Source organism: Armigeres subalbatus, chromosome 2 (genome assembly GCF_024139115.2).
Source record: "Armigeres subalbatus isolate Guangzhou_Male chromosome 2, GZ_Asu_2, whole genome shotgun sequence".
Classification (NCBI taxonomy): domain Eukaryota; kingdom Metazoa; phylum Arthropoda; class Insecta; order Diptera; family Culicidae; genus Armigeres; species Armigeres subalbatus.
The window spans coordinates 320,801,065-320,827,710 of NC_085140.1; the positions used below are offsets into that span (position 1 = coordinate 320,801,065).

The 26,646-nt window shown below is 42.4% G+C and overlaps 2 protein-coding genes across 2 annotated transcripts in view; both read left to right on the forward strand.

Annotated features, from left to right (window-relative positions):
• The window catches only part of LOC134212666 (ribosome-releasing factor 2, mitochondrial), a 21,583-nt gene extending 12,129 nt beyond the window's left edge, over positions 1-9,454 (forward strand). Inside the window, exon 5 of the mRNA XM_062690714.1 lies at positions 8,885-9,454. The gene's annotated coding sequence lies outside the window, so the exon portion shown is untranslated. The remainder of the gene's footprint in view (positions 1-8,884) is intronic.
• LOC134212665 (zinc finger-containing ubiquitin peptidase 1-like) lies at positions 8,966-24,124 on the forward strand. Its single transcript, XM_062690712.1, has 6 exons — positions 8,966-9,454; positions 17,626-17,959; positions 18,893-20,279; positions 22,546-22,894; positions 22,959-23,170; positions 23,278-24,124. The coding sequence occupies exons 2-6, from the start codon at positions 17,634-17,636 to the stop codon at positions 23,320-23,322; spliced, it is 2,319 nt and encodes a 772-aa protein (XP_062546696.1). The 5' UTR covers positions 8,966-9,454; positions 17,626-17,633; the 3' UTR covers positions 23,323-24,124.
• Positions 24,125-26,646: the final 2,522 nt, after the last annotated feature.

Genomic DNA, 26,646 nt, shown 5'->3' on the forward strand with positions numbered 1-26,646 from the left:
GGATCTGGGCCATCGGACTTCTTGAATAGCGGCCACGTTCACTCCAACCTTCTGCAGTTCACGAGCCAGAAGGTTCACTCGTCCAGGTTCATTTAGGGTCCTGACATTCCAGGTACCGAGTTTCCAATCATAGTCCTTATTTCGTTGCCGGGTCGGTTGCCAAAAATAACGTTCTCTTTTTCTTCTATCTCCATTTTTCGTGGTATTTGAGAGGCTTCAGTAAGCTACCTTACCCGGGTCGCGTTACCTACATCGCGATGATGGGGCTGCCACCTTAGGTATAGTTGACGCAATACAGCATTTCGTTAATCAGCCGCTGGGTTCCAGGCAGACGCTGTTTCAGCCGCACCTCCTGGTGAACAGACGCTCGAGGCGTACCTTCTCACTCTAGCTGATGTCAGAAGGACAACAGTGACCAGGCTGCACTACCAGCTAAGTACATAACCTTTAGCTGGCGGTCTTTTGTCATCGGACGACCCGTGGAAGCGTGAGATAGGGACTTGTGGGGACCAGAGCTCTGTTGGTGTCAACCCACCATTTTGCAGCCCATGTCACTATCAGGTCATTATTGTTTCAAATGAGAAGCTCTCGGCTTATGTGGGGAAATTATAAGCTGAGTTTTGGAAGCATTCGGGGAAATTTTTCCCATTTTTGCAAATAGGTGGAAACAATATCCAAACTTTCTTGCAATCTACTACAAATGACACGAATGCTTCTGGCTTCGCCCTTTGGCGGAAATGCCCGTGTCATCTGCAAACAAAGATTTTAGACAGCCTGGTGGTAAATCAGATAAGTCGGAAGTAAAAATGCTATATAATATGGCCCCAGTATGCTGCCTTGGGGTAAGCTCGTACAGGCAATCTATCAGATTTTGAATTCTGATAGTTTACCTGCAGTGTCGGTGTTGAACTTAATCTGTAGATTAGAAAAAAAAACATAAATGAAGTTAAAAAAAATTAAATACAGTGAGCGATCTTATAAATAATTTTGGATCAGTTTAATAATGTACAGAGGAAAATTAAAATTCATCAATTTTACAATCAAACCTTCATGCCAAACACTGTCAAATGCTTTCTCTATATCAAGAAGAGCAACTCCAGTCGAATATCCTTCAGATTTGTTGAGCAGAATTAAATTCGTTACTCTTAATAACTGATGAGTGGTTGAATGCTCATGGCGAAAACCAAATTGCTCATCAGCAAAAATAGAATTGTCATAATATGAACCATCATTCTATTTAAAATAATCTTTTCAAACAGTGTGCTTATTGAAGAAAGTAGACTGATTGGGCGATAAGTAGAAGCCTCTGCTGGATTTTTGTCCGGCTTAAAAATTGGAACAACTTTGGAGTTTATTCCATTTATCTGGGAAGTATGCCAATTGAAAACATTTGTTAAATAAATTTACCGAAAAAGGATAAAGAGCTCTCAGGAAGTTTTTTTTATATGTATGTAGCAAATACCATCATCACCTGGAGCTTTCATATTTTTTAATTTTTTAGTAATAGACCTCACTTCCTCCAAATCAGTTTCCAATGAAGGGTCAAAAACATTCTCTTGATTGAGAATGTCTTCGAACCTTCGCGTGACATGATCCTCAATAGGACCAATATAAGAACCCTTGAGAACCAAGGTCAATACTAAAATTATGGACACTCTCAAACTTCTGAGCAAATTTCGAGCCTTTTCGCTACTTGTTAATAACATTTTGGTTCAATCAAAGTTAATTGCTTATGTTCTAGGTAATTAACCACCCAACTTGGACATTAATTTACAATATTCTAAAGACTCAGATGTGAATATGTATATTATGTGGAAGATATTGTTTTGACAAATGTATTAGAGGTAACCACTTTCCCTTCGATGGGGATCGAACCCACGACCCTCAGTACGCTAGACTGGTGCTTTGACCAACTAAGCTACGAAGGAACTCCGTCGGCCTTTTCGCAACTTAGCGGCTACTGAATGATCCCGAGATTCCCAAATTGGACGCATAGTCAAATCACTCACAATCCACTTGTCAAGCCAACCCTTCCACATGTGTATAGTATACAGGATAGTGATGGCTAGGACCAACAGCACACCTCCTGAGAAATCCCCGGAGATGTTGACCAGAATCGTTGAAGGTTTGTTCCCGAAGCATGACTTATCGGACTGGCCCGCCACACCGTACGAATCAGTGAACGTAGTACCGCTAGTGAATAACGATGAGCTTATCGCCGTTGCAAGAAAACTTAAGCTAAATAAGGCACCAGGGCCGGACTGTATTTCTAACATGGTCCTTAGTGACGCGATTCTTGCCACTTCAGATATGTCCAGGAGCCTCCAACGTTGCCTGGACGAAGGAAACTTCCCAGCTCGTTGGAAACGGCAGACGTTGGTGCTATTGCCTAAGCCTTACATATTCGAACTAAACTTCTACGTACTGCGGATCGTATTGCTGGGACTGGAGTGAGATTGTTGTTTCGGTTGGTATACGAAGGGTGCATCTAGGATCGCAGTTTTCGTTCATGTTGGGTGAAAAATAAAATACAAGGCCTAGTTGATTATCAAAGGTGAGCCTCTTTCCATTTTCATCCACCGTTTTCTTTTTTGGTGCTGTGCTTCGTTTCTTTTCACAGTGTGTTGTAGGGGGGGGGAGGTTCGATACTGACACAGCTGTTAGTTTCGAAGTTGGACGATGCGACGCAAAAGGACTGGGAAGAGTTCGCACTGAAGAAGCAAGATCCTGTATTCTTGCACGTGATGGAGTTTCTCGGGGGCAAACCCGAGTTCTGGATGCAACGTCCGAGAGTTCGTCGCCGTCGAAATGTGTATGCTGCAGTGGACCACACAACATCGCCAATCATACGGCTTTTGCGAAGCTAGCACTGGATAAGCGGTTCCAGATTGTGAATTTGAAGAAGCTGTGCAGCAATTGTCTTCATCGTGACCACTACTGTCGAAATTGCACTTCACCATTCCGCTGCCGAACGTGTAGCAAGAAGCACCACACTTTACTCCATCCTGGGTGGTCAGCATCTGGATCTGGTTTATCGGCCGGAATTCAGGACACAAAACTATCGCAAACGGGCGGTTCTGGTGTTTCTTCAACTGCGGTGGCATCCGTTGAAGCTCCTCAGCAGGCACTTCAATCTTCAGTGGCAACCATCTATGCGGCAAATATACCAGATGAGTCGCGAGAAGTCCACTTTTTTCTGTCAACGGTGCTCGTTTCGGTGAAGGATTGCAACGGACGGTTGCACAAAGCAAGGGCTCTGCTTGATAGTGGGTCGCAGGCAAATTTGATTTCGGAGAGATTATGCCAAACGCTGAAGCTGCCACGGAAAGGTAGCAATATACCGGTTTATGGTGTGGGTAGTGCGCAGATTCAGATAAACGGTTCGGTTTCTGCCACAATCGGTTCAATCGTTACGGAATATGCAATTCCAGTGGATTTCCTTGTATTGAAGAAGGTAACTGACGATCAACCATCAACGACCATTCCAATTGGCGGCTGGAATTTGCCTCCGAACATGGTACTAGCAGATCCAGGTTTTAACAAGAGAGCTCCCGTCGATCTTCTGCTAGGACTGGAGTATCCAGCTTTCCACGCTCGGTAATGGCGGCTTGTCGGTGTGTAAAAATCAATCGGTTACTGTACTTTTTGACACTAGCTGGAGGAAAACTCACTGGCGAAAAGGCCTTTTTTCCCTTCCCCTCACCCAGGAACGCCAATGGACTTTCCTCCAGCTAGTGTCAAACAGTACAGTGACTGATTGATTTTTACACACCGACAAGCCGCCATTACCGAGCGTGGAAAGCTGGATTTCTATGAGTTCCTTCTACTGAACGGTACAAATACGCCTAAGAAAAGGACTTCCGCTTTTCGTAAATACCGTATTTGGTTGGATTGTAGCTGGAAAGACGGATTTGAGTACCATCAAACCGGTACCGTGCCACCACACGTATTGGTGGGATCAACATTAGCTGAGAAAGTTGAACGATTCTGGGCGATAGAAGAGTTACCTGATGTCCCACGGCGGACTCAAGAAGAACAAGACTGCGAGGAGTTCTTTCAAGCCACACATTTACGCGATCAGACAGGGAGATACATGGTGCGACTGCCAAAGCGAATGGGTTTTGAGCAGATGATTGGCGAATCGAAGGATATGGCGCTACGAAGACTTATGCAGCTTGAACGGCGACTAGGAAAGGACGAAGATTTGCGGAGGTTACAACGAAGCAATGCAGACGTATTTAGATCAAAACCACATGACAGTTGAAAGTGAAGATAATTTGAAGCATGATCATCGGCTTGCTTACTATCTGCCTCATCATCCGGATATCAAAGGATCGAGCGCGACCACGAAGGTTCTACCAGTGTTCGACGGTTCTGCAAAGACGACCTACAACCGTTCTCTGAATGACGTACTCATGACTGGACCGGTGATTCAAGATCCGCTTTTCGATCTAGTTTTGCGCTTTCGCAAACATACAGTCGCTCTCGTTGCAGACATCGAAAAGATGTACCTGCAAGTGAAAATTCATCCCGACGACACTCCTCTACGGCATATTCTGTGGAGATACTCGCCAGAAGAGCCGGTTGCGACGTATGAAATGATTCAAGATCCGCTTTTCGATTTAGTTTTGCGCTTCCGCAAACATGCCGTCGCTTTCGTTGCAAGCATCGAAAAGATGTACCTGCAAGTGAAGATTCATCCCGACGACACTCCTCCACAACGTATTCTGTGGAGATTCTCGCCAGAAGAGCCGGTTGCGGGGTCTCGTTCGGATTAGCTCCCTCCTCGTTTCTTGCAACGCGGTGTTTGCATCAGTTGGCAGAAGACGGAGGTAATCACCATCCACGAGCGAAGGTTGCGCTCGTCAACGGTTTCTACGTCGATGATTCCATCGGGGGAGCGGATTCAGTGCAGGAAGTCATCGAAGCAATTCGGTTGGTAACGGAAACGGCTAAGAAAGGGCGTGGTTTGAATAGGGAAGGTATTAGGTACTGTGCATTACACTAGATGTAAAGAATGTAATTAATAACGCTAGTTGGGTAGCTATAGCTGATTCCCTGCATCGCTTGAGAGTCCCGGGTTATCTGTGCAGGATTCTGAAAAGCTATTTTCAGAACAGGATATTGTTAGTCAACACCGACGCTGGTCAGCAGTCGATTGAAGTGTCAGCAGGTGTTCCACAGGAATCGATCCTCGGACCGGTTCTGTGGAATATCATGTATGACGGAGTATTACGCTTGAATCTCCCGGCTGGTGTGAAAATATAATGCTTTGCGGATGATGTAATGCAGGTCACAGGCGACACTCTCGACGAAATTGAATTGAAAGCTTCGTACGCGATTAGCAGAGTCGAAGAATGGCTCAACTCAAGCAGGTTGGCGTTAGCACATCACAAGACTGAGGTTGTTGTGGTGCATAACCACCATGGGTTGCAGCAAGCGAGGATAAACGTAGGGACCTGCACAGTTAACTCCGTAAGGTCATTAAAGCATCTGGGCGTGATGATCGACGATAAGCTAAATTTTACCTGGGTGGTTCGGATAGAATCGATTTGGTTGTCAAACTTAAAGAGGCTGCACTCATAACAAAGAGATGAAGTGTCAAAATTGGAACAGCGCATTTGCTGTCAAATCGGTTGTTCCAATCGAGCACAAGGTTGTTAAAGGTAGGAGTATTGCGTCTCTTTGTTTTTAATCCAGGCTCGTTAGTCAAACTGAAGCCAAAATTTTCTATTGTGCCGGAGCCAAACATTGAAGATTGTGGTTATGTTCGTTTTTGATCTTATATTGAGAAGTATTGTTATTATTTGGGGAAAGAAATAAAAATAAACTTAGTTTGAGTTGTGCATTTTTTGTAACAAATATATTCACATTATATTTCGAGTGGAAAATTAGTAGGAATGCAACTAAAAAGCACTCGTTACGAGATTTCACGAGATTCACCAGCTGATTGGAGCAGGAATGTATGTAAACAGCCGTAAAGTCATTTAGAGTCTCGTGCATCTGTACGCCTTCATGCAGCACGAAAACAGAAATTCGAAGAAGGGAAATGTTTGACAGCCAAGAAACTGCAAAATACACCGGCTGATGTGTCTGCGGGTTGCAAGCGCATTGGTTCGGGTTCGCAGATTCTGCGGAGTTCCCGGAATGTGTAGGTGAGGTAGAATCGGCAGAGCATGTGATGTTTGCATGCCCGCGATTCAGCGGCATGGATACAACCCCGGACAACCTCGTTGAGAGGATGTGTTGAGAAGAGGTTATATGCTGGGACGGGACTTGCAAAGAGGAAAAAAATGTAACTTCATCTGCAACCAGCAAGCGCTGTCACGAATTGTCAGATGCAACCCAGCACCTTTTTGTGTGAAAGTATTGGTATCCCTCGAAAAGTATTCCGAATGATTTTATTTTACGAGTACTTTTTCACTTTGAAAAGTATTCTACAATGGCCGGACAGATTATTATTGAACAGTTATAAATACATGTTTTATTTCCGATAGGAAAATCTTTATAAAAATAAGTTTACAAATTCGTAAATTGCAAACACGTTTATTGTGCTCAGAAGATTCTACCCGGGATTTAGGTGAAACACTCAAGGAAACAGTTGAGAATTGATGATCAACTGTGATGAAAAGAAGAACAAGTGTCAAAACAAGGAAAAAGAAAGCCGTCTTTGCAGGTCTCGTCTCAGGTTATATGGAATGCGGTGAACACAGCGTCTCAACAGATGATGTCAAAACTACAGCGCTGGTGGCGTTTTGAACAAAATCAGCAGCTGCAGTAAAGACTACTGAGATGCAGTGAACACCATGCTCACCTCGACAACAAAAACGTCGCGGGTGGGCTGCGGGGACCTCCGTATGTAGATATAGAGGTCATTGCGGTTCACGCGTGGCAATCGTTGTTACTAGGTTGCTATCATAACTTGCGATCGACGGGTGGTGAGGTTACCACCCTTGAAGTCGATGTTGCGTTATAACGTCGAGTGCGTTAGCATAGGCGTGAGCGTTCTCAATAGTCCTTCCCTGATGTATTGCTTAATTGCGGGCTGGGGGATACGGACTGGCGAAAGGGTTTTGGTTTTAGTGGGTCGGGTGATCCCATCCCCATACTACCTGAGTTAAGGTGTCTGTTGGCAGATTTCCGTTTACCCGATTAATTCCAAAATATCCCTCTACTCGCTTGAAAGCAAACAAGCGGCTCTATCCGCAGCACCCAGGTAGAGCGCAACACATTGACGTTCCCTCATTGGTCTTTAAGAGATGGAAGCGTGCTTAAAATATTAAGATTTGTTATGACCATACATTTTACCGCTCTGTTCTTCGTATAGCAAGTAATAGTTTTCATTTTACGGCATAAATGCCTTGCAAAGTAAGTTTGTGAAAACAATTTCAATTATGTCCTATAATAGTCTGTGATGTTACGCAGGTATCTGAACACCTCACTGGTAACGCACCATAACATTGTCCTGTCGTTGTCCTTTTCTATAGAAATGAATCCTTATTTTCACTTCTGACATTGCGTCGGATCAGAGCACACAATGAACACTGTAGGAAGAATGTCACTCTTACATAACTGCATTGCCTTTGACATAATACCAGCTGCTCGGAACAGGATTTTCATTCATAACTACGCTGACCACGATTCACACACACCGAACTGGGAAGGAGCAAGTGAGCAAGATACCCGCTGTTTTAGCAACCACATGCACATCTTGCTGCTACGAAGAGAGTAACTTTGCAGAGAGAATAGAATGTGTAGTTCGAATAACGTTCTGCATTTACATCTACTAACCATTCCATGCACAGGACCACGATACGACATGCTGTTGGATATCGAAGCACAACACACGCTATGTAGAAAGGTGGAACTCACGTGATATGTGCGAGATTGATGTCAGACCATTTCTGGACAAAATTACGGTTCAATGCCTACTCGAGAGTATTTCTGGTTATGTTTTTGCAGCAACTGGAAGGGCGATTCCTTCGTCGTCTACAGTTGTTAGGACGTTTAAATTTGTTCATATTTGGAAACGTGTCTGGAAATCGACTAGTCACGATTTTTACAATCTCCATGTCATGTTTTTGGTAATATTTTGTTTTTCAAGCAATCATTCTCCAGATCACACAAGAATGATTTTGCTTGAAAAACCAAGTTTAAAGTTATAAACATTTATTCAGAAGGTGGTTTCTAAATTTTAATTTAAAATTTATTTATTTAAATTTACAAAATTATAAATATCTACTCAACCATTCAGAAAAAGTTAGCGATCCAACTTTCATTATACGTTTCGTTTTCATTATACCTAGGTATAAATACTATTAATTGAAATATTATTAATTGAAAACATATTTTTGTAATACTTATATGATTTTCATATAATTGTGCATTGCTTATTTAGGTACTGAGATTTAAGTATTATCAATTCAGTGCAAAACCGAATTATAGCCGCTAACAAAGTTGGATTTTTCTCACAATCCAAACGTTAAACTTAACTTCGGAAGTGGTGCGCTGTTTTCTTTTGGTGATGTGCTGTACAAATAGAGGTAATAAACTATAGAGGACGATTGTCGCTGCGGTTCCCTTTGTTATCGTCCCCAAACATGTTGGGTACCTATCTGTCAAAACGTTCTGATTTTTCCCTTGTTGACATTTAGTGCCCTATCCTCGCCAGCAAAAGATGTTTCGCCAGTGACGACAGCGACAAGCGTCCTCTATAGTGTATTACCTCTATTGCTGTACAGCGCACCACTTCCGAAATTAGGTTTAACGTATGGATTGTGAGAAAAATCCAATTTCGATAGCGGCTATAATTCGGTTTTCTACTGAATTTATAATATATAATGCTACAATCCAAGACTCACATATTAATCCCCTTCTGGCATAGCGTGACCACGACCATTCTAGTACGAGAGCAATGTGATGGCCCTTTAGTACTTCTCGCTCATCGTTACCGAACACATCAGACAGGATATACCTACGGGAAGGATAGATCGGGCATCTATCGCAGCAACAGAAGTGTGTGATGGCGGTGGCGTAATACCCAGCAATAAAAAGTGATCCAGAAGAAATTGTACAAAAAGCGATTTTATTTCCTCGCCAATTGGTTCAGCAGGTGTTGAAACGTATAGGACTGAACCAACCACGGTAGATTGAGTGCGAAATCAGCGTTGAAAAGTAGCGAAGTAGTGGCCAATAGAGCAGATACGAAATTGTACATGTGTGTTGTGATATAAGAAGAGTTCCTTGAACTGGTCCCTCGAGTGATTGCGAAGAGTACCGGATTGAAATTTTAGCAATTCAGAACGAATAACGAAGGTTCCTCGTAGTCAATTGATTCAGAATAACAAGTAGCCTTTGCAATGCGTTATCAGTGCCGTTTCTGTCCCAGTGCTCTGCCGCCGTCCTGCTGAAGTTCCAGACCAGTGACCTGCAAAATCGACGAGTGTGGTGTGAGGTAAATATGGATTATTGACTTTTCTCAAGTGAAAAATCGAACTCAGTACGGCGCAGCAATTTCCTTGATGTTTTTTTGTTCCTTTTCTGAAATCATCTCGATGAAATCGATAAACACGTTTCTAACATAGTGAAGAAAAATTTGCACTAAAAGCCTTCTGCCTACAATGGTGGTAGCCCCCAAATTAGAAACATGCAATCAATGAGCAGCACAAGGGGCTTCGGAACCTTATCACCTAAGTCAGAGTGGGAAGGGGGGTGACGGCGAATCACACATAAAGTGCATTAATTTTTCGTTCCCTTAGATTACGGTTGATATTATCGTTTTCAATATGTTGCTTATTTAGTAGGGACGAATGCTATCGGCTGTCTAATGAGCATAAATCAATATATGTACAGTTTTTGAAGTTCCTCCGCAATGATAGCGAAGGTTCTGTATTCGTGCACATCATGTAAATGTAGGTATGCGGAGTTCACTTTCATGCCTATTGTGGGTCTGGTATAAATATGTGTCCTATGTACAAAGCATAGATGAAAAACGATTTAATTAATTTTAGTGTTATTTTATTTTACGAAACAAATTTGTTTCACGTTCTCTTATTGTTAATGAACATCGGTATTTAAATTTTAATAAGCTTACATGAAAATATAGGTACTATATGAAATCATTTTGCATCAAATCCATGATGAATGCTCTTATAAACCCAAATTTCTTTGAAAGTCATTGGTTGGTATTGGGTGTTAGGCAGTATATCAATGTATCATCCTATTTCTAAACAACACTTTTTCTGATGTAGCATAACCTGAGTTCTCTTTCGGATTATGGTTTTCATTGAATGGAAAGCTGAATACCTATTTGCCATCTCAGTATTAATCCACTTGGAAGTATACTAAAGCCGATGAGCTACATATAAACATTATCTTCAAGATTAAAACTTATCTCGCTTGTTTTCATAAGCGTAATTAGAGTCCCATCCTGGTTTTGGGATATGCGATATTAGGCATGGATTACAACGGAAGTTGTAGTTGCTTCAACATTTTGAGTCTGCTTTTCATATCTTTATAACTATAATTGCGATGTCAATGATTTATGCACAAGGTTTCTGAAATGAGCTTTAAAGTACTCGTTGAATATGAAATAAATTTCAAGATATACTTTACTTGATGGGCTACAGCTCTTCGATGAACCTACGCCGAATGGAGTATCCTTCTCCACTGGACTCGATCCTGGGCCAATCGCTTCCAGTCGCCCTGAACATTGAGCGCCCTCAGGTCCTCTTCAACTGCAAAAAGCCATCGTGTACGCGGCCTTCCACGAAGCCTGCGGCCTCTTCCGGGTTCTCTACTAAATATTATCTTCGCTTGACGTTCTTCCGGCATACGAACAACGTGACCAGCCCACCGTAGTCTGCCGTGTTGTATATGCTTAATAATATCCAGCCCTTTATACACCTGGTACAATTCGTGATTCATGCGACGCCGCCAGAAACCGTTCTCCTGTTTACCGCCGAGTATTGTCCGCAGCACCTTACGATCAAACACTCCGAAAGCTCTCCGATCAGCCTCCTTTAACGTCCATGTCTCATGGCCGTATAAAGCCACCGGAAGAATCAGAGTAGTATACAGCGCGAGTTTTGTTTTCGTTTGCAGACTACGGGACTTAAGCTGGTTACGAAGTCCGTAATAAGCCCTATTTGCAGCTGCAATACGCCTTTTCACCTCGCGGGTAACATCATTATTGCACGTCACTAATGTTCCTAGGTTTTACGGGCTTGGTGGTCAGGATATAACGGGCTTGGTGGTCATATGGCTACTGCCTCATACGTAGGAGATCGTGGATTCAATCCCAGGCCTGTTCCATTCATTTTACAATTCTACTTTGTGTCTTTCCATATATGTCTCATGTGTCTAGCACGGATACAAATTTCATCCATTTGCTTCAAAAATATACATGTTTATTTCCAAAATGGTAATATGTTTGAATCAAACATATTTATTTTTAAAACCAAATTAAATCTCTGTTTGTTTTATACATACACTAGTGGGCAGCCCATCGCTCGCTCTTGCAAAAGTAAACAAAAACTCGAGTTCAGTTCGGATCGGATCCGATCGGAAGTCAACAGAGGAGCAGGAGCAAGAGTGAATCATATGTTTTCTTGCTTCCAAATTGATGATAAGGATGTTTTTCAGGTACAGAAAGGTAAGTAAATGAAATATGAATGTTTGGAATTGTGAAATCTGGTAGTCAAATGCTACCAGAATATGAAAATTGGTAGAATTGATAAGAAAATATTATGAGTGGTCGAACCAAAACAATAATATCCATGTTTGCTTCAAACATTTAGCTGGTTGAAACAACTTGAAACGCACATTTGATTCAAAAAAAAGTTTTCGTTCGCTTCAAATGCAACAATATGTTTGATCCAAACATATTTATGTTTGATGCCAGAACAAACTGAATTTATGTTTGGATTTACCAAGAATATGTTTGTTTTTAACGTAGTTTTTTCTGCGTGAGCAATTGATATATGTCTAGCATATCATTTCCATCTTTTATCGTCTATCCTATACCTACAAACTTGACAAACTAGCTCAGGTATCTGTTAGAATTCAAAATGAACGAAAAAGTTCGTTTCGGCATCCAATAAGAATGTACATCAACCTTTCATTACTATCACATTGGCAACCGTTAACCAAGAGTCAAGACGAACCTAACCTCATATAACCTAACTTCAAAATTCCAATAAAATTCCGCATGAACTCGTGGCGAGTGCAGAGGTGTTCTCGGCTTGCAGTGGGCGAATGATTGCATTATCAATTCCTTCCCATCGCCGATAGACCGTGAGGACGCACTGTTGTCGACCATTTTATAAATAATAGAGCTCTCAAACTGTGCACATTGAGGTTGGAGAGCAAATCCCATCCTCCCATCCATTGGTTTCTTGTGCAATTGCGATTGTTCTGGTCAATAACAGAGTAGCAACTACGAAATGTACGGTCATTATGCTCAAGCTCATTGATTTATTAGAGCATTCTGAGAATTAAACTAGAAAATGTTTTGAGATACTTAGTATCTAAAAAAAAAATTGAAAGCGTAAAGTATTTCTTTAATGTGATTATACAATGAATCCCATGCTGAACATCAAATCCACCACATGCTTTCCATTCCCATTCCCAAAAGCTGAAATCAAACGTAATAACGTTCGTACAGTGCTGAAGTTTAGGTCGATCGTTCAACATAGGTAAACAAAAAGATTTACTATTGTTTCCCTCCTATGCGCGTTATAGTTCTCCCCATAGTCCTGTACATAAGAGTAACGACATATGCCGCATTTGACAGGTCTCCTGCTCGTTTGGAACACGATTTTGTATGGGAATTACAGATGAATCTTGTTCCAATTCTGACAGTCAGTGTCGACACTTTGTATTACACCCACTTTAGTGCTCTGTCTGAAAAACTCTCTTGAAAAATCACAAAAAGGATCTGGTTTCCAAGATGGCCGATTTGTGGCCTTGTTGTATTGTTGTATTGTGGACTTGTACGATAGATGGTACGCAGCACTTTCCTTTCGAAAACTCCCAGTGTGCGTTGGTGCTCCACGAGCATCGTCCAGGTCTCGTGTCCGTAGAGGACTACCGGTCTAATAAGGGTTTTGTAGATGGTCAGTTTGGTACGGCGGCGAACTCTATTCGATCGTAGCGTTTTGCGGAGTCCAAATTACGAACGATTTCCTGCCATGATGCGTCTCCGAATTTCTCTGCCGGTATCGTTATCGGCGGTCACCAGTGAGCCCAAGTACACGAATTCTTCAACTACCTCGATTTCGTCACTATCAATACAAACTCGTGGTGGATGGCTTCCATTGTCCTCTCTTGAGCCTCTTTCTATCATGTACTTCGTCTTCGACGTATTGATGACTAGTCCAATCCGTTTAGCTTCGCTTTCCAGTCTGATGTAGGCTTCCTCCATCCTCTCAAAGTTACGTGCCATAATATCTATGTCGTCGGTGAAACCAAATAACTGAATCGACTTCGTGACAATCGTACCACTCGTGTCGATCCCTGCCCTTCGTATTACCCCTTCCAAAGCGATGTTGAATAGCAGACACGAAAGACCATCACCTTGCCGTAAGCCTCTGCGCGTTTCGAAGGGACTCGAGAATGCCCCTGAAACTCGAACTACGCACATCACCCGATCCATCCTCGCCTTGATCAATCGTATCAGTTTATCCGGAAATCCGTTTTACGTGCATTAGGTGCCATAGCTGGTCCCGATCGATTGTATCATATGCGGCTTTGAAGTCGATAAATAGATGATGTATGGGCACGTTGTATTCGCGGCATTCCTGCAATACCCGACGTACGGCGAACACCTGATCTGTGGAAGAGCATTCACTCATAAACCGCCTGGTACTGCTCCACGAATTCTCTTGCAATTGGTGTTAGTCGGCGGCATAAAATTTGGGAGAGTACCTTGTAGGCGGCGTTTAGCAATGTGATTGCGCGGTAGTTGCTACAGTCCAGCTTATCACTCTTAAACCTTATCCTCCCAAACCTTGGTAATTATCCAGTGCAGCGCTCTAACCAGTGCCCCACCACCGTGTTTAAACAGCTCTCCTGGTAGTTGGTCAACCCCAGGGGCTTTGTTGTTTTTCAGCCGGCCGATCTCCTCCTGAATTTCCTGGAGATTCGGAGCCGGAAGTCGTATGTCCTGCGCGCGTGCTCCTAGGTTCATTATCATACAGCCACCGTTGTCTGCCACATCGCCATTCAGGTGCTCTTTGTAGTGCTGCCACCACCTTTGGATCACCTCACGCTCGTTTGAAAGAAGGTTCCCGTTTATGTCCTTGCACATATCGAACTGTGGCACGTGGCCCTTACGTGAACGTTTTAACTTCTCATAGAACTTTCGTGCGTTATTAGCGCGGTAAAGTTGCTCCGTCTCTTCACGGTCGATCTTCCTGCTGGGACTTTTTCCTCCGAAAAATCGAGTTTTGTCTGTCCCGCGCCCGTTTGTATCGTGCCTCGTTCGCCATCGTGCGGTTTTCCAGCAATCTCGCCCATGCTGCATCCGCCGTCATACCAGTCGGTTCTCTGCTCCGAGAGCACCGTGCCTAGTGCAGCGGTTGCGGTGCTTCCAATGGCGGATCGAATATCTCTCCAGCCATCTTCAAGAGACGCTGCGCCTAGTTGCTCTTACGTTGGGAGTGCCATTTCCAGCTACTACGCGTAGTCTTCGGCTAGTATACCGTATTGTAGCCGCGGCGGACGACTCCGACGCGTTTTGTACACCGTCGAAAGTTTTGAGCGCAGACAAACTGCAACGAGGTCGGATACAATATTCGCACTGCGGTAAGTGCGTACGTTCGTGGATGTCGGAGCAGAATTTGCTGTCGATAAGAACGTGGTCGATTTGGTTTTCCGTTACTTGATTAGGTGATTTCCATGTGGCCTTGTGGAGTGCTTCGGACTACCATCGTATGTCTACTCCAGCTGTGCATAGAACGCTTCTTTCTCGTCGTCGGTCTCCCTTCGTGTGGGCAGTGCACGTTGATGATGCTATAGTTGAAGAAACGGCCTTTTATCCTCAGCTTGCACATCCTTGCGTTGATTGGCTGCCACTCACTCGTTGGCGCATCTTGCCCAGCACTATAAAGCCGGTTCTCGGCTCGTTGGTGGTGCTACAGTTCTGGTAGAAGGTAGCCGCTCGATGCCCGCTTTTCCTCACTTTCTGTCCTGTCCAACAGATTTCATGAAGCGCTACGACGTCGGAGTTGCGGGGATGTAGTTCATCGTAGATTATCCTATCTCAACCTGCGAAGCCTTGCGACTTGCAGTTTCATGTTCCAAGCTTACAATCGTGATCCTTTATTCGTCGCCTACACACTTAAATTATTTTGAAGATCTCGGCTAAATTTTTGCCGAGATTCTAACAGCCGAGATCTCGGTAATATTTTTTACTGAAATTCGGTAATTCCTTCTCCTTCTCCGAAATCTCGTCAATATTTTGCAGAAATTTGGCAAAGTTGATTTTTTGCCGAGATCTCGGTAACAATTACTGATGACTTTTTATCGAAATTCGTCGAAATTATTACCAATATCTCGGCTGTTGGATTCTCGGCAATCGGTAAACTCAGAATTTTAAGTGTGTAGGTCGTTGCCGATTATATCGAGTCGTATTATCTGCTATGTCGTTCGTAATGGTTGTTTTTAAAGGCGGCTTATTGGGCCTGCGCAAACCTCCTGTCTCGTCGGAGGGCCGTCGTGTCAGGCTTGTTTAGCGTCCCACCTAACACCAGGACTTGGGCTTGTGCGCTTTGAGCGGCACACGGTCGCTTTGGCGGAGCCTACTTGCGGATACATGCAGCTTTGTATAGAGGTTTAACAGAGCCCACTGTCAAACCCCACCACATCCTAGGCAGGCACCACAACTCGCAGATGGCCTGGGAGGGAGGGGCCTGGGGAGGGAGGGTTTTCAAACTAAAACCAACAGAATTATACTAATTCCAAACTGCACGTACCTCTATCATATCAATCTTCATAGCTTTTTCGACAATCACCAGAAAACGGATTTCAACTATTTCCCTTCAACCATAAGTATAAATCATCTGAAAAGTTTCTAAACTATAACGAACTCTGTCGTAGCAAACCGCTCATTTTCCTCCTCTATCTTCTATTCTTTCACAAATTTAATACCCTGAACCTGAACTGTTTCGGACCCCTTATGGGTCTGAAGCAGAGGACGGGACGCTCGAACCTACCAGTCAGTGGATGGAAAGGTCCGTTGTGATAAAGGGTCTATCACAAGCCTCACTAACTTGGAATAAGTTCTCCACTAGGGGGCGATTCAAATATGACGTCCACTACTTTTTGAGATTCCTACCCCGCCTCCCCCCTCTGTCACGCTTTTTTGTATACCTAATATATGTAGTGTCACAAAATCTTAGACCCCCCCCCCCTAAAACCTGTGACATCATTGTTGAACGACCCCTAGTCGAGTTCACATTGATTTCATGAGTTCTATATACTAACCCAAGTCACCAAAAGTTCCTTTAAGAGTACGTTTTTCGCTTATAATCAGCTTCATTGAGCTGCTAAGCGAAAAACGTACTCTTAAAGAAACTTTTGGTTACTTGGAATCGTCACGTTGAAAATTTAAGCCAGCAGTGTAATCGTATTGCCTAGTGTCATACAACGTAGATTGGCCACGGCCCGGGGATGCGTTGAGTATAACAAGAATTAAGAATAACAAGAAATTTTGAACCGCTGAACTTTTAAGTTTACTAATTTAACAGATTATTTAATTTATTTCGAATTTATTCGATTGGTTCAATTCAAAGCAAATTTATTATGACAAATTTAAAGTTTAAGTTAGGAAAGGTCAGGTTTTTGCTCTGTTACCAAAAAATAAGATTTTGCCACGTTTTTCATTATTTACAGAAATTACCTTGTAAATTTCAGCAAATATGGAAATTCCTGCAGCTCGTGCCCGGCCTCAGCTGCATTTTAACCAGATGATTTATCATTATCATATTTATATCAATAGAAATCTGCATGTACGAACTATATACTAGAAACCAAGTTAGTTATTCAAAGCGGCCGATTAATGAACGTTGGGAACAACGGGAATGGGAGGAATTTAGCCAAACAAATATTCTCTCCTCCGATTTTTTGTTCATTAATTTTGGACAACATGTTTTGGCATATAAGACAACTATAACGATAAGATACACATTGGAGAACAATGCGCGGAATATATGTTTTATGTTCTCTCTTGCTCAACACTACACACACTGCTCATCATCGTCACCCTACTCTTGCTGTTGCAACAGTGTAGTAGCAGTCGAACGGATCCGTATCGTAGGCCGATAGTGGGATACAGTAGCATGTTTTCAGAAAAGCTAAGAAGCGAGATCACAACGACCGCGACTAGCATTCAAGGCTCACACATTGACATACTTTAGTGAGAAATGTTGTGCATTTTATTTTATTGATTATCCTAAAACACGCCGTGCCTAAAACGTGTTGCCTTAGCTTCTATGTATATGTTGTACCTACATAGTTGCAGACTCTAGTGGCGCCACAGGATCAAAATTCTATTTAGATTGTAATGCTATCGACACGATTCTTCCGATAGTGAGCTATTAAAGTGTCTTCTTGGTTTCCTTTCAGAGAGAAAAATGTCTAATCATGGCAACGGCAAGGACAGTTGCAACAAAGAGGCACACGGAGCACCGCCAATTACAGCCCCATCAGCAGCAGCGGCAGCAAATGGTATCCACATGCAGGAGCACTCGTGCGAGATATGTGGCATGTCCGGTCTGTCTGATGATGCCATGCGGGATCACACCCGACAATGCCATGTAGAGGGAAGCGCTCAGTGTCCGTTCTGTGGACTGAGTGGGGTACCGGCGGCTGAGTTGCTGCTGCACGTGAATCAAGCTCACCTGGATTATTTGACACCGGAGAATGAGCTAATGAGCTTTATTGACGATCAGACGCCTAGGTGAGACCTTTTTTTTTAATTTTTATTTTTAAGCAAATTATGATTATGTTTTTGCTTGATATCGATGGGAAAGAAAATACACTTGTCATAAGACGAGTTTGTACCTTCCCATTTAATTCCACCACTTGATTGTACCTTGACAGATACGTATTTCGACCTCAACAGTAAGGTTGTCTTCAGTGTCTCGTACTTGACTTGTATTTGTCAAGGTACAATCAAGTGGTGGAATTAAATGGGAAGGTACAAACTAGTCTTACGACAAGTGAAGACATTCCACTAAAAAGCTCAAAATAATTTTCTTAACAAAATACATCTTGTTATATGTATTTTAAAATAATTTGCCAATCAATATTGAATAAGTTTAATTGGATATAACAAGAATGACTTAAAAGCAGTAAATAAAAAACAGTGCAAGAAATGAATGAAATGTATGAAATAATCATGAAAATAGATAAACAAAAAAAAAAGAATATTGAAAATATGGAAGAATCCAACAACGCTTCCTAATAATGTGAATAACTATTCTAAATGTATTAAAACAAATAGGGGAACAGACGGCTTTGGCAGGTTTTGTTCTATTATTGGCAGGGGGGTTTTTGTCGACTGAATTTTATGAAATTTGGCCACAATATTCTTTGATATGCAAAGAATGTTTGGGCCAAATTTGTGGATAATCAATCATAAAAAAAACCCTGTCAATAATAGAACAAAACCTGCTAAAGCCGTCATTACCCTATTTGGAATAAGAACTATAAAATTGAATTTGTTGCTAGTCAATCGGTTAAAGATAAAAGTCATAAATATGGATAAGTGAGATAAAATTTGTTCAATTTAACGTTTATGTTCAGTATGCTTAGTTTTCCCCCTACGGTAAAAACGTTGATATTCGAGTCTACATATTCGAATCATTCGATTCTTGTTTCTATTTTCCAGTATTGATGGTGATTCTGATTCCATCTCGGATTGCCGCGGTTTGTCGCCCTCAATTACATCCGAGCTTCTCACCCCGGTTTCGAATGCCAACAGTAAACCAAGCATAGGCAATGGATCTTCGGTGACTAACTCCTGCGGGCAGCAGCAGCTCCTCAATGGTACCAATAGTCATAACAAAATCTGTTCTTCGATGAGCACCTCGGCGACGAGCACCAGTAGCAAATCCAGTATCGGTAGTCAGCAGAACGGTATCAGTAACGGTAGTATGAGTGCCAGTAGCAGTAGCAATAACCAAATGTCAGGTTCTAGCAGTAAGGTCAATCAACAGCATCTGTTGAACAACCAGCAGCATCCTGAAGTGACGATAACTAGTACAAGCAACAAAAGCTGTGATATGCTAAACGATGGGAAGGAAGTGGTGATGAATGGCGGTGGAGCAGGTTGTACTAGTGGTGTTGTGTCTGGCGCCGGTGGTACTGCAACTGTGAACGGTACTGGCGCAGGCGGCCAGGGCTCTCCACTTCGATCACAACTAGGTCTCAAGCTCAAATCACATAAACCAGTCGCAACTACCACTACGAAGCCCAGTCCGTTGCAGTGTCTGTTATGTCCCTACACGACCGAAAACCCATCCGTTTTAGAAGAGCATATAAATCGATCGCACTTTGACCCGTTGAGTCCTAGCGTAAATCTTGGTGCTAGCGGAAATACCCACGCAGATACTTTAAGCGCGTTACAGTGCCCTATTTGTGCGCGAACCTTCGAATCCGGCTCGGATCTAGAGTTACACGTGAACATTGAGCATCGTGATATACTAAGTCCTGCGAAGGCAGATCGACAAAATGGAGGCACGCCGGCTGCTGCGGCTGTCAATGGAAGCCTCACCGGCAGCCTATGTCCGGTCTGTGGAATTTCGTTCGACCACATGAAAACAGCAGACATGGAGATTCACATCGAGAAACATTTCAGCAAAAGTCCACAGAATCCAAGTTCAAAGGAACCGGATTTGGAGAAACAAGCTCAAAAGCTACGCGAGCAGCGAGAATTCGAGATGCTACGAGCGCAGTACGGTATGGACGATCAGGGAAACTTTCGAGAGCAATCAGCAGCTGCCATGCAGAGGGCGGTATATGCAGGTGAGATGAGCGTCGCTGATTATTACGAGCGGCAGGTTGGATTGCGAGCGGCGGAATCCCACGGCGTTGACGATGGATCGTCTTGCACGAAATCGGTTTCACCTCGTGTGCTGGCGTTGTCTTCGTCCTCGCCGAACGTTCTGAAGACGTACGTTTGCTCCAGTGTCGATCACTACGCGTCAAGTTACGGAGATAAAGGATGGGGTTGTGGCTATCGGAATCTGCAAATGATGCTATCGTCGCTGCTCCAGGTTAGTATCGGTTTTGACGTAAACTACGTCTAAGGGGAAGACTCGGATACAGGGTGACAAATGGGAATTTCCAAATTCGAGACCGTCACGAAATCATGTAAGATTTTGAACTTTAATAGCGTCTTTATCTTCCGATGGATTTTTGAGATTTATGTATCAATCGACTCGGAAATTCTCTACCAATTTGTCAATTATATTGAAACTTTGGGTTATGAACGTTAACATAGGGTATCGGATCATTTTGGCAGCACCCTCTTTTCTTGTCCGCAAGAGTCTCGTTTCGGCCGTCGCCGTTCAGTGCGGTTGGCTTTTGGACTCTCCCTTTGTGCGGTGTTTCGCACAAAAAGTAGAACAATGGAGCCGGACCGGTGACCGCGGTCGAAACAAATGTAACAAAAATGCGTAATGTAGTGCATGGTGTATAAAAAGTGATGCAGATAGGGGCATGTTTGTGCAGGCATGAGACGATCAATTGTTATCAATGCCAATGCCCTTGCTAGTAATACAATCATCGCAATGTAATTGCACAAACATGTTTATATTTAAAAACGACTTTGGAAAAATGTTGAGCATTTTTTTGCAAACTGAAAACTAATAAGGCCGTTACTCATATTTGTTAAAAACTAGCGAAACAAATCCAGCTTTGTCCGGATGTTGAAAATGTCACAATGAACTATTTGCAGCACCGCACTCTAGATCAATTTATATGGGTTTGTTTTGTTTTCCCCAACAGCTGACCCAAAATTGTATTTTAATGATTTTTTACATTTCCCCGCTAAATTCATCAACTTTTTGTATATACAAACCTTGCGGATCACAAAACAAATCGGTTAGGGAAAAAATCTTGCAAATCGGTCAACCCGTTCGCGAGTTAAATCGTCAGGAAGGAAATCTCAACTCATTTTTAATAGGGAAACTGTACCGGTTTTGGCCATGTTCCTAATTTGGCCAATTTAACGAATAACTCAAAAATAAAGCAATTCGCGAGGGTTTTATTAGTTCCAACAAAAGATATATCCCTCACGGTACAACGCTGCTTTCAACTAATCGATTATTTTGGAAAAATATGTATTTTGCAGGGTTGGCCAAAATAGGCACTAACTTTACTAAAACCGGTGCACTTCCCCTATATAGAAAGATTATGGTCTACGCAAGGTCAAGGTCTACTGGTCTCCGCAAAGTCAAGTGGGAGGGGGTAATCTTCTTCTTCTTCTACTGAATCGAGCGGCGTGAAAATTTGAATACAGAGGTTTTTGGAGCCGGGGAAGGTTCTTAAGATGGTTCGAGACCCCTCTCCTCTTTGAAACCTGGCTCCTATACAAATGAAACACCAATATCATCAAAACTCGAGATAAAGGAAATGGAACCAAATCTGGCGTGTGGAGATTTGGAAGGGAAGATATGTTTCTATGATGGTTTGCAACGCCTCCCCCTTCTGGAAAGAGGGGCTCCCATACAAATGAACTAAAAATTTCTGCATAACTCGAGAACTAATCAGAGAATAAATCAATTTTAGACGAAACAAAGTTCGTCGGGTTGCTAGTAAAAAATAAATATTAAAATGTTAAAAAAAATTAAAAAACTCCTCGGATTTGTTAAAGAATGTTTTGAAAATTCTCAAAATTTACCTGAAATTTTTGTTTATATATGCAATTATTAGCCATTGTTTTAGACGAAAAACAGTTAGTTCAATGCATTCAACAATGAAGAACACGTAAATATCATGCAATGATGCAAATTGCTATTCAAATCATGAGCGAATCCCTGGGCCATGATTCTGATGGGATTTGACGACATTTTATGATTTCTAGTGATGCACGAAAAACAAGATATGCCTATGATTGGAATGTTTCTGAATAATAAATGTTGCAAACGGAAAAGAGGATGCTCCCCTAGGGCTTCTTCTATTGAAATATTTCATCAAATGCTTCAAACCCCAAAATATTCATGCATGATGGCACTACAATCCTCAATGAACAAAACTGCCTTACGTAGTTTACGTTGGGCGGTTGTGTCTTGTACATAACCCATCTGATTTTTTTGAAAGGCTCAATCATCGAGCACGCACGCGCGAGCAAACACGTTTGTGATTTTGATAAAACGCGATTTGGTTTTTCATACAAATTTGCATCGATTAACTCATTTGGTGAATAATCGAATCGCTTCGGAAAGTATCTAATTTCGTACACTTAAGTTTTAACTTCGTGAATCTTAAGTGCACAAAATTAGGGTTTCATAGTATTTTATCTTCATTTTTTATAAACAGAACACCGCTTACAACGAAGCACTGTATTCGGCATGGGGATCACATGGCCCAGCCCGTACGGCAATGCCCAGTATCTCTCGTCTGCAACGCATGGTTGAAGCTGCCTGGGCCCAAGGGTTTGACGTACAAGGCTCGGAACAGTTAGGCTGCAAGCTGTACAACACTCGGAAATGGATTGGTGCTACGGAAATTGTCACAGTCATGTCGTGGCTCCGAATTCGATGCGAATTGGTGGACTTTCATAGGCCCACCTCTTCTGATGGGCGCCATCCTGAATTGTTCAACTGGGTACTGCGCTACTTTGAAGAACCAAGAATCCACACTCCGCCCTTGTACCTGCAGCACCAAGGTAGGCCTGAGGCTGAACAGAATAATATTTTCATGGTTTGAATTCGTATGATAACTGATCGTAGGTCACTCGAGAACGATTATTGGAATTGAGCAACGTACCTCTGGGCTTTCGCTACTGGTATTAGATCCCAGCCACGGTCCCCGTCAAGTAGCGGCGCTGGGGTCGTCACAAGATTCACTTCGACTGATTCGGAAAAACTCGGCAGCCATGAGAGCTCCCCAGTACCAAGTCGTGGCGGTGAAAGGACTAATCGAAACGGAAGAACAATACCAGGTAAGTGTGGACCATTTCGTATCATTGTGCGTTGTAGAACACTTTTTACCACTCACTAGAAGTTGCAAGTACAACGTTCTCTTTACCACAAAATTTCCCGTTTCTAGGCGAGTAAAGTTTTGCGGTCCCATAGAATTCCGCCAGACCGTTGACGTGCTGTAGACGTTTACCTGATCTATGTTCGAGTTGCGCTAATTTAAGAACTTACCAATTCTTTTTATCTAGTCTAGAACAAACGAACAAACTTAGCTAACCTTAGATTGACGATAGGAAGAGAATATCTTATAGTTTAGAACAACCAAGAGTGAAATACTTTACCATAAAAGAGAAAATAACTATAACCCAAAAGCAAGCAAACAACTATCACCAACACCCAGTAACGTAACACTCACACGGAGACACGTAACTCAATTAGACTAATTCTAAACCAATACTGCAATAAACTCTCATTCACTTTGTAGGTATTACCTAGTTCACAAACAGCTGTTATCGAATATCAATATCGCTTCTTGGATATGTTATGTTGTGTTATGTTAATAGATATTGGCTTCTGATACTTTGTTACCTTCAGGTTTTGTTATTAAATAGTTGGCAAGTGCTTGCTGCACTGCAGTAAAACGTTATTAACTAACTGAGCATAGAATTAATCTTCAATAACATTTTTTCACATTAGAAAAAAAAATCTCTCGCAGAGGTATTATATTTGATTATTACCAAATTTACTTCTAGATGTGGTAGCCCTCTTCGTGACTAAACTTCTAGTTTTTGATACACTCAAATTAGCGTACGTTAACGTTGATCTTGTTTTTAATGATACCGTCATCAAAGGAGTACCAAAATGATTATGTTGATTCAAGGCGTTATTTATAAATGTACACAATAATTTTGCCCATCTGTTTTGTTCTTCTTTTTAGTTAGATTGAAAATTATTTTATTCGGAGGTTATATTTCAAAGCATGGCTTTTTTCCGTTAATATTTGGCACAAAAGCTGGAAGAAAACTCCAATCCAAAAAAATCATTCAAATATCGACAATCGAATGTTTTAAGCCTATTATGTTGTACACAATGTTTGATCATTGAATTGAAATTACATTTTTTTTAGATGTTAGATGTCGGGACAATTCCGGTTAGTGAAATAGCTACAGCATCCATTCGCTAACTGGGCTAGAACATCAGTCCAGTTAACGAGCGCCACTTTTTAACTGGGATGTCGAGGAGATTTACAATGTATTGTTATGATCAATGTTTTACATGGAACGACAACAATATATAATTTAGACTCCCCTCGCAGTCTAGTGTTTGTTTTTGTTTTTTACGGATAACTGCTTTTTAACTGGGCTTTGGCCCAGTTAGCGAACGCCCGGTTAAAAAGCAGTCCAGTTAAAAAGCGCCCAGTTAGCGAACTGTTGATGTACCAGGATTAAACGCACGTCTTCTAGATGCCACATATGCTTCAACTCCTCCGCCAACTTATTGTACATACTTCGTTTCGGTGAAACCGAAAAAAGCCATTCCAAACAACAAAAAAGTTTCCACGGTGATTAATCCTCAGTCAGTATAGGGTAAAGAATGTATTTTGGACCACCCTTATGGGGGCTCTTATTTTGGATCACCAAGAGGAATTTGCACTCAGTGATCCAAAATAAGAGCCGTCGAGCTGGTGGTCCTAAATACCTAAATAAATAAATACTTTGTTATATTCGGAGAAAAGCTGTTGGCTCCTGCTCCAGTTGATAAGCGTTGGATGCGATGCGTTCATCTCGTCACACGAAGTATCTAACATCTCTTCCTCCTACAAAGCGAAAGATTTCGAGGCGTTGTTTGGCTCTACGAAACAGATAACAATTTGACGCTACAATACACGGACCGAGACCTCTTCTAATATCTAACCACGGTTGCGCCCCCGTTCGCAATATCGTTTTGTATTTGATCAGCTCGTTGAGCTAACTGCATTCTTGTACCTGCCGGAACGAAAGCAAATAACATTTTTGCATGACCTGTCCATTGTATCCTTCCAGGTTTGCCGCATCCGGATATTGAGTTCACCGTAGAGTTTGGGGAGCTCGTGGTTGGTTTATTCTTTGCCGCCATGCACCGTCTGCTTCCACTAGAAATGGTCCTAAGCACGCATCTCTCGAATACCCCGAGTGCTTGCAAGCCCTTCTCGAGCATGGTATAAGTTTAATATCCGTAGAGGATCACCAGTCTTATGAGCGTTTGGTGTAGGTGTGACTGCAATTTCTTCTGTAGCCCGGGCCCGACTTCCACAGATGATGCGTCTTTGAATTTCATGATCAACATTACTATCATCTGTTAGGAAGAATCCGAAGTAGACGAATTCCTTGACTCCCGGTATATCAGTTCATAGTAACACCACAGACAATCAGACATAACACTTGTAAAGTTCTCATCGTTCACTGATTTAGGGAAGATCCATAAAGTACGTCACGCAAAATTTGGTTATTTTCAACCCCCCTCCCCCCCTTCGTCACACTTTTTGTATTAAACCCCTAAAATTTTTGTATGAGTCGTCACGCTGTTCAGAACAGCCCCCCCCTAGGAGCGTGACGTACTTTGTGGATGGCCCCTTACTGGCCAATTTAAATAGTCATTAGTTGGCCAATCGATCACTCGTAGCGCGCACATCGGATTTGCTCGAGTTTGACGTTTGCTCACTACCGCCATCTGGTTCGTGATTTGCCCAACTAAGTGAAAACAGCAGATGTCGTTAGTGTGTGTACGACGATGAATTGGATGAGTGAATGTTCAATGTGTTATGTCTGTTTGTCTGTGGTAACACTGCTTCCCAAGAGGGCCAGCAGTCCAACTTTTGTTGCGTCATGTTTCAGGCAGGTATATACATACTCAGTTCTACCACCTTTTTAAATGTTCGGCCAACAATGTCCATTTCATCCACGAAACCAACAAATTCCACATCCACGAAACAAAACAAAATGAAGCGCAATATTGAAAACAGGCAACAAAGTCCATCACTTTGTCGTATTTCTCTGCGGAATTCGAACGAACATTGAGGGTTCGCCAAAAATCTTTAAACAATTTTGCACATCATCCATCGCTTTATGTATCAGTTCTCGTACATCATTTTTCATAGATTTTAGCGATCTATACTGCCGTATCCGTCTTGAAATCGATAAAGAAATGGGGCGTTGGGACCTGGTATTCAGAGAATGTTTTGAAGGATTTGCCATTCAGTAAGGATCTGCCCCATTGTTGAGCGACCGTCAACGAAACTGGCATGATAACTTCCTACTTGCGCATCCATTATTTGATTTGATCGCTTGAAAATCCTCAGCTTGTCGCCTTTCTTGTATCTGAATGAGGTTCAGTTATTCCACCCCCGAAACAGATGAGATGATAACCAGAGTTGGATTTCTGATCCCGACAATCTTCTGCCCAGTCTGCGTCCACGTACATCGACAGTTTAGCTGCTTCAGTTGATTCATGATGCAGCTTA

Excerpts from the sequence above, each read along its gene's own strand:
- LOC134212665 (XM_062690712.1), top strand. The coding sequence starts at position 17,634 with ATGTCTAATCATGGCAACGGCAAGGACAGTTGCAACAAAGAGGCACAC. Across the intron at positions 22,895-22,958 it reads CTTGTACCTGCAGCACCAAG|GTCACTCGAGAACGATTATT; the intron begins GTAGGCCTGAGG and ends AACTGATCGTAG. Across the intron at positions 23,171-23,277 it reads AAACGGAAGAACAATACCAG|GCGAGTAAAGTTTTGCGGTC; the intron begins GTAAGTGTGGAC and ends TCCCGTTTCTAG.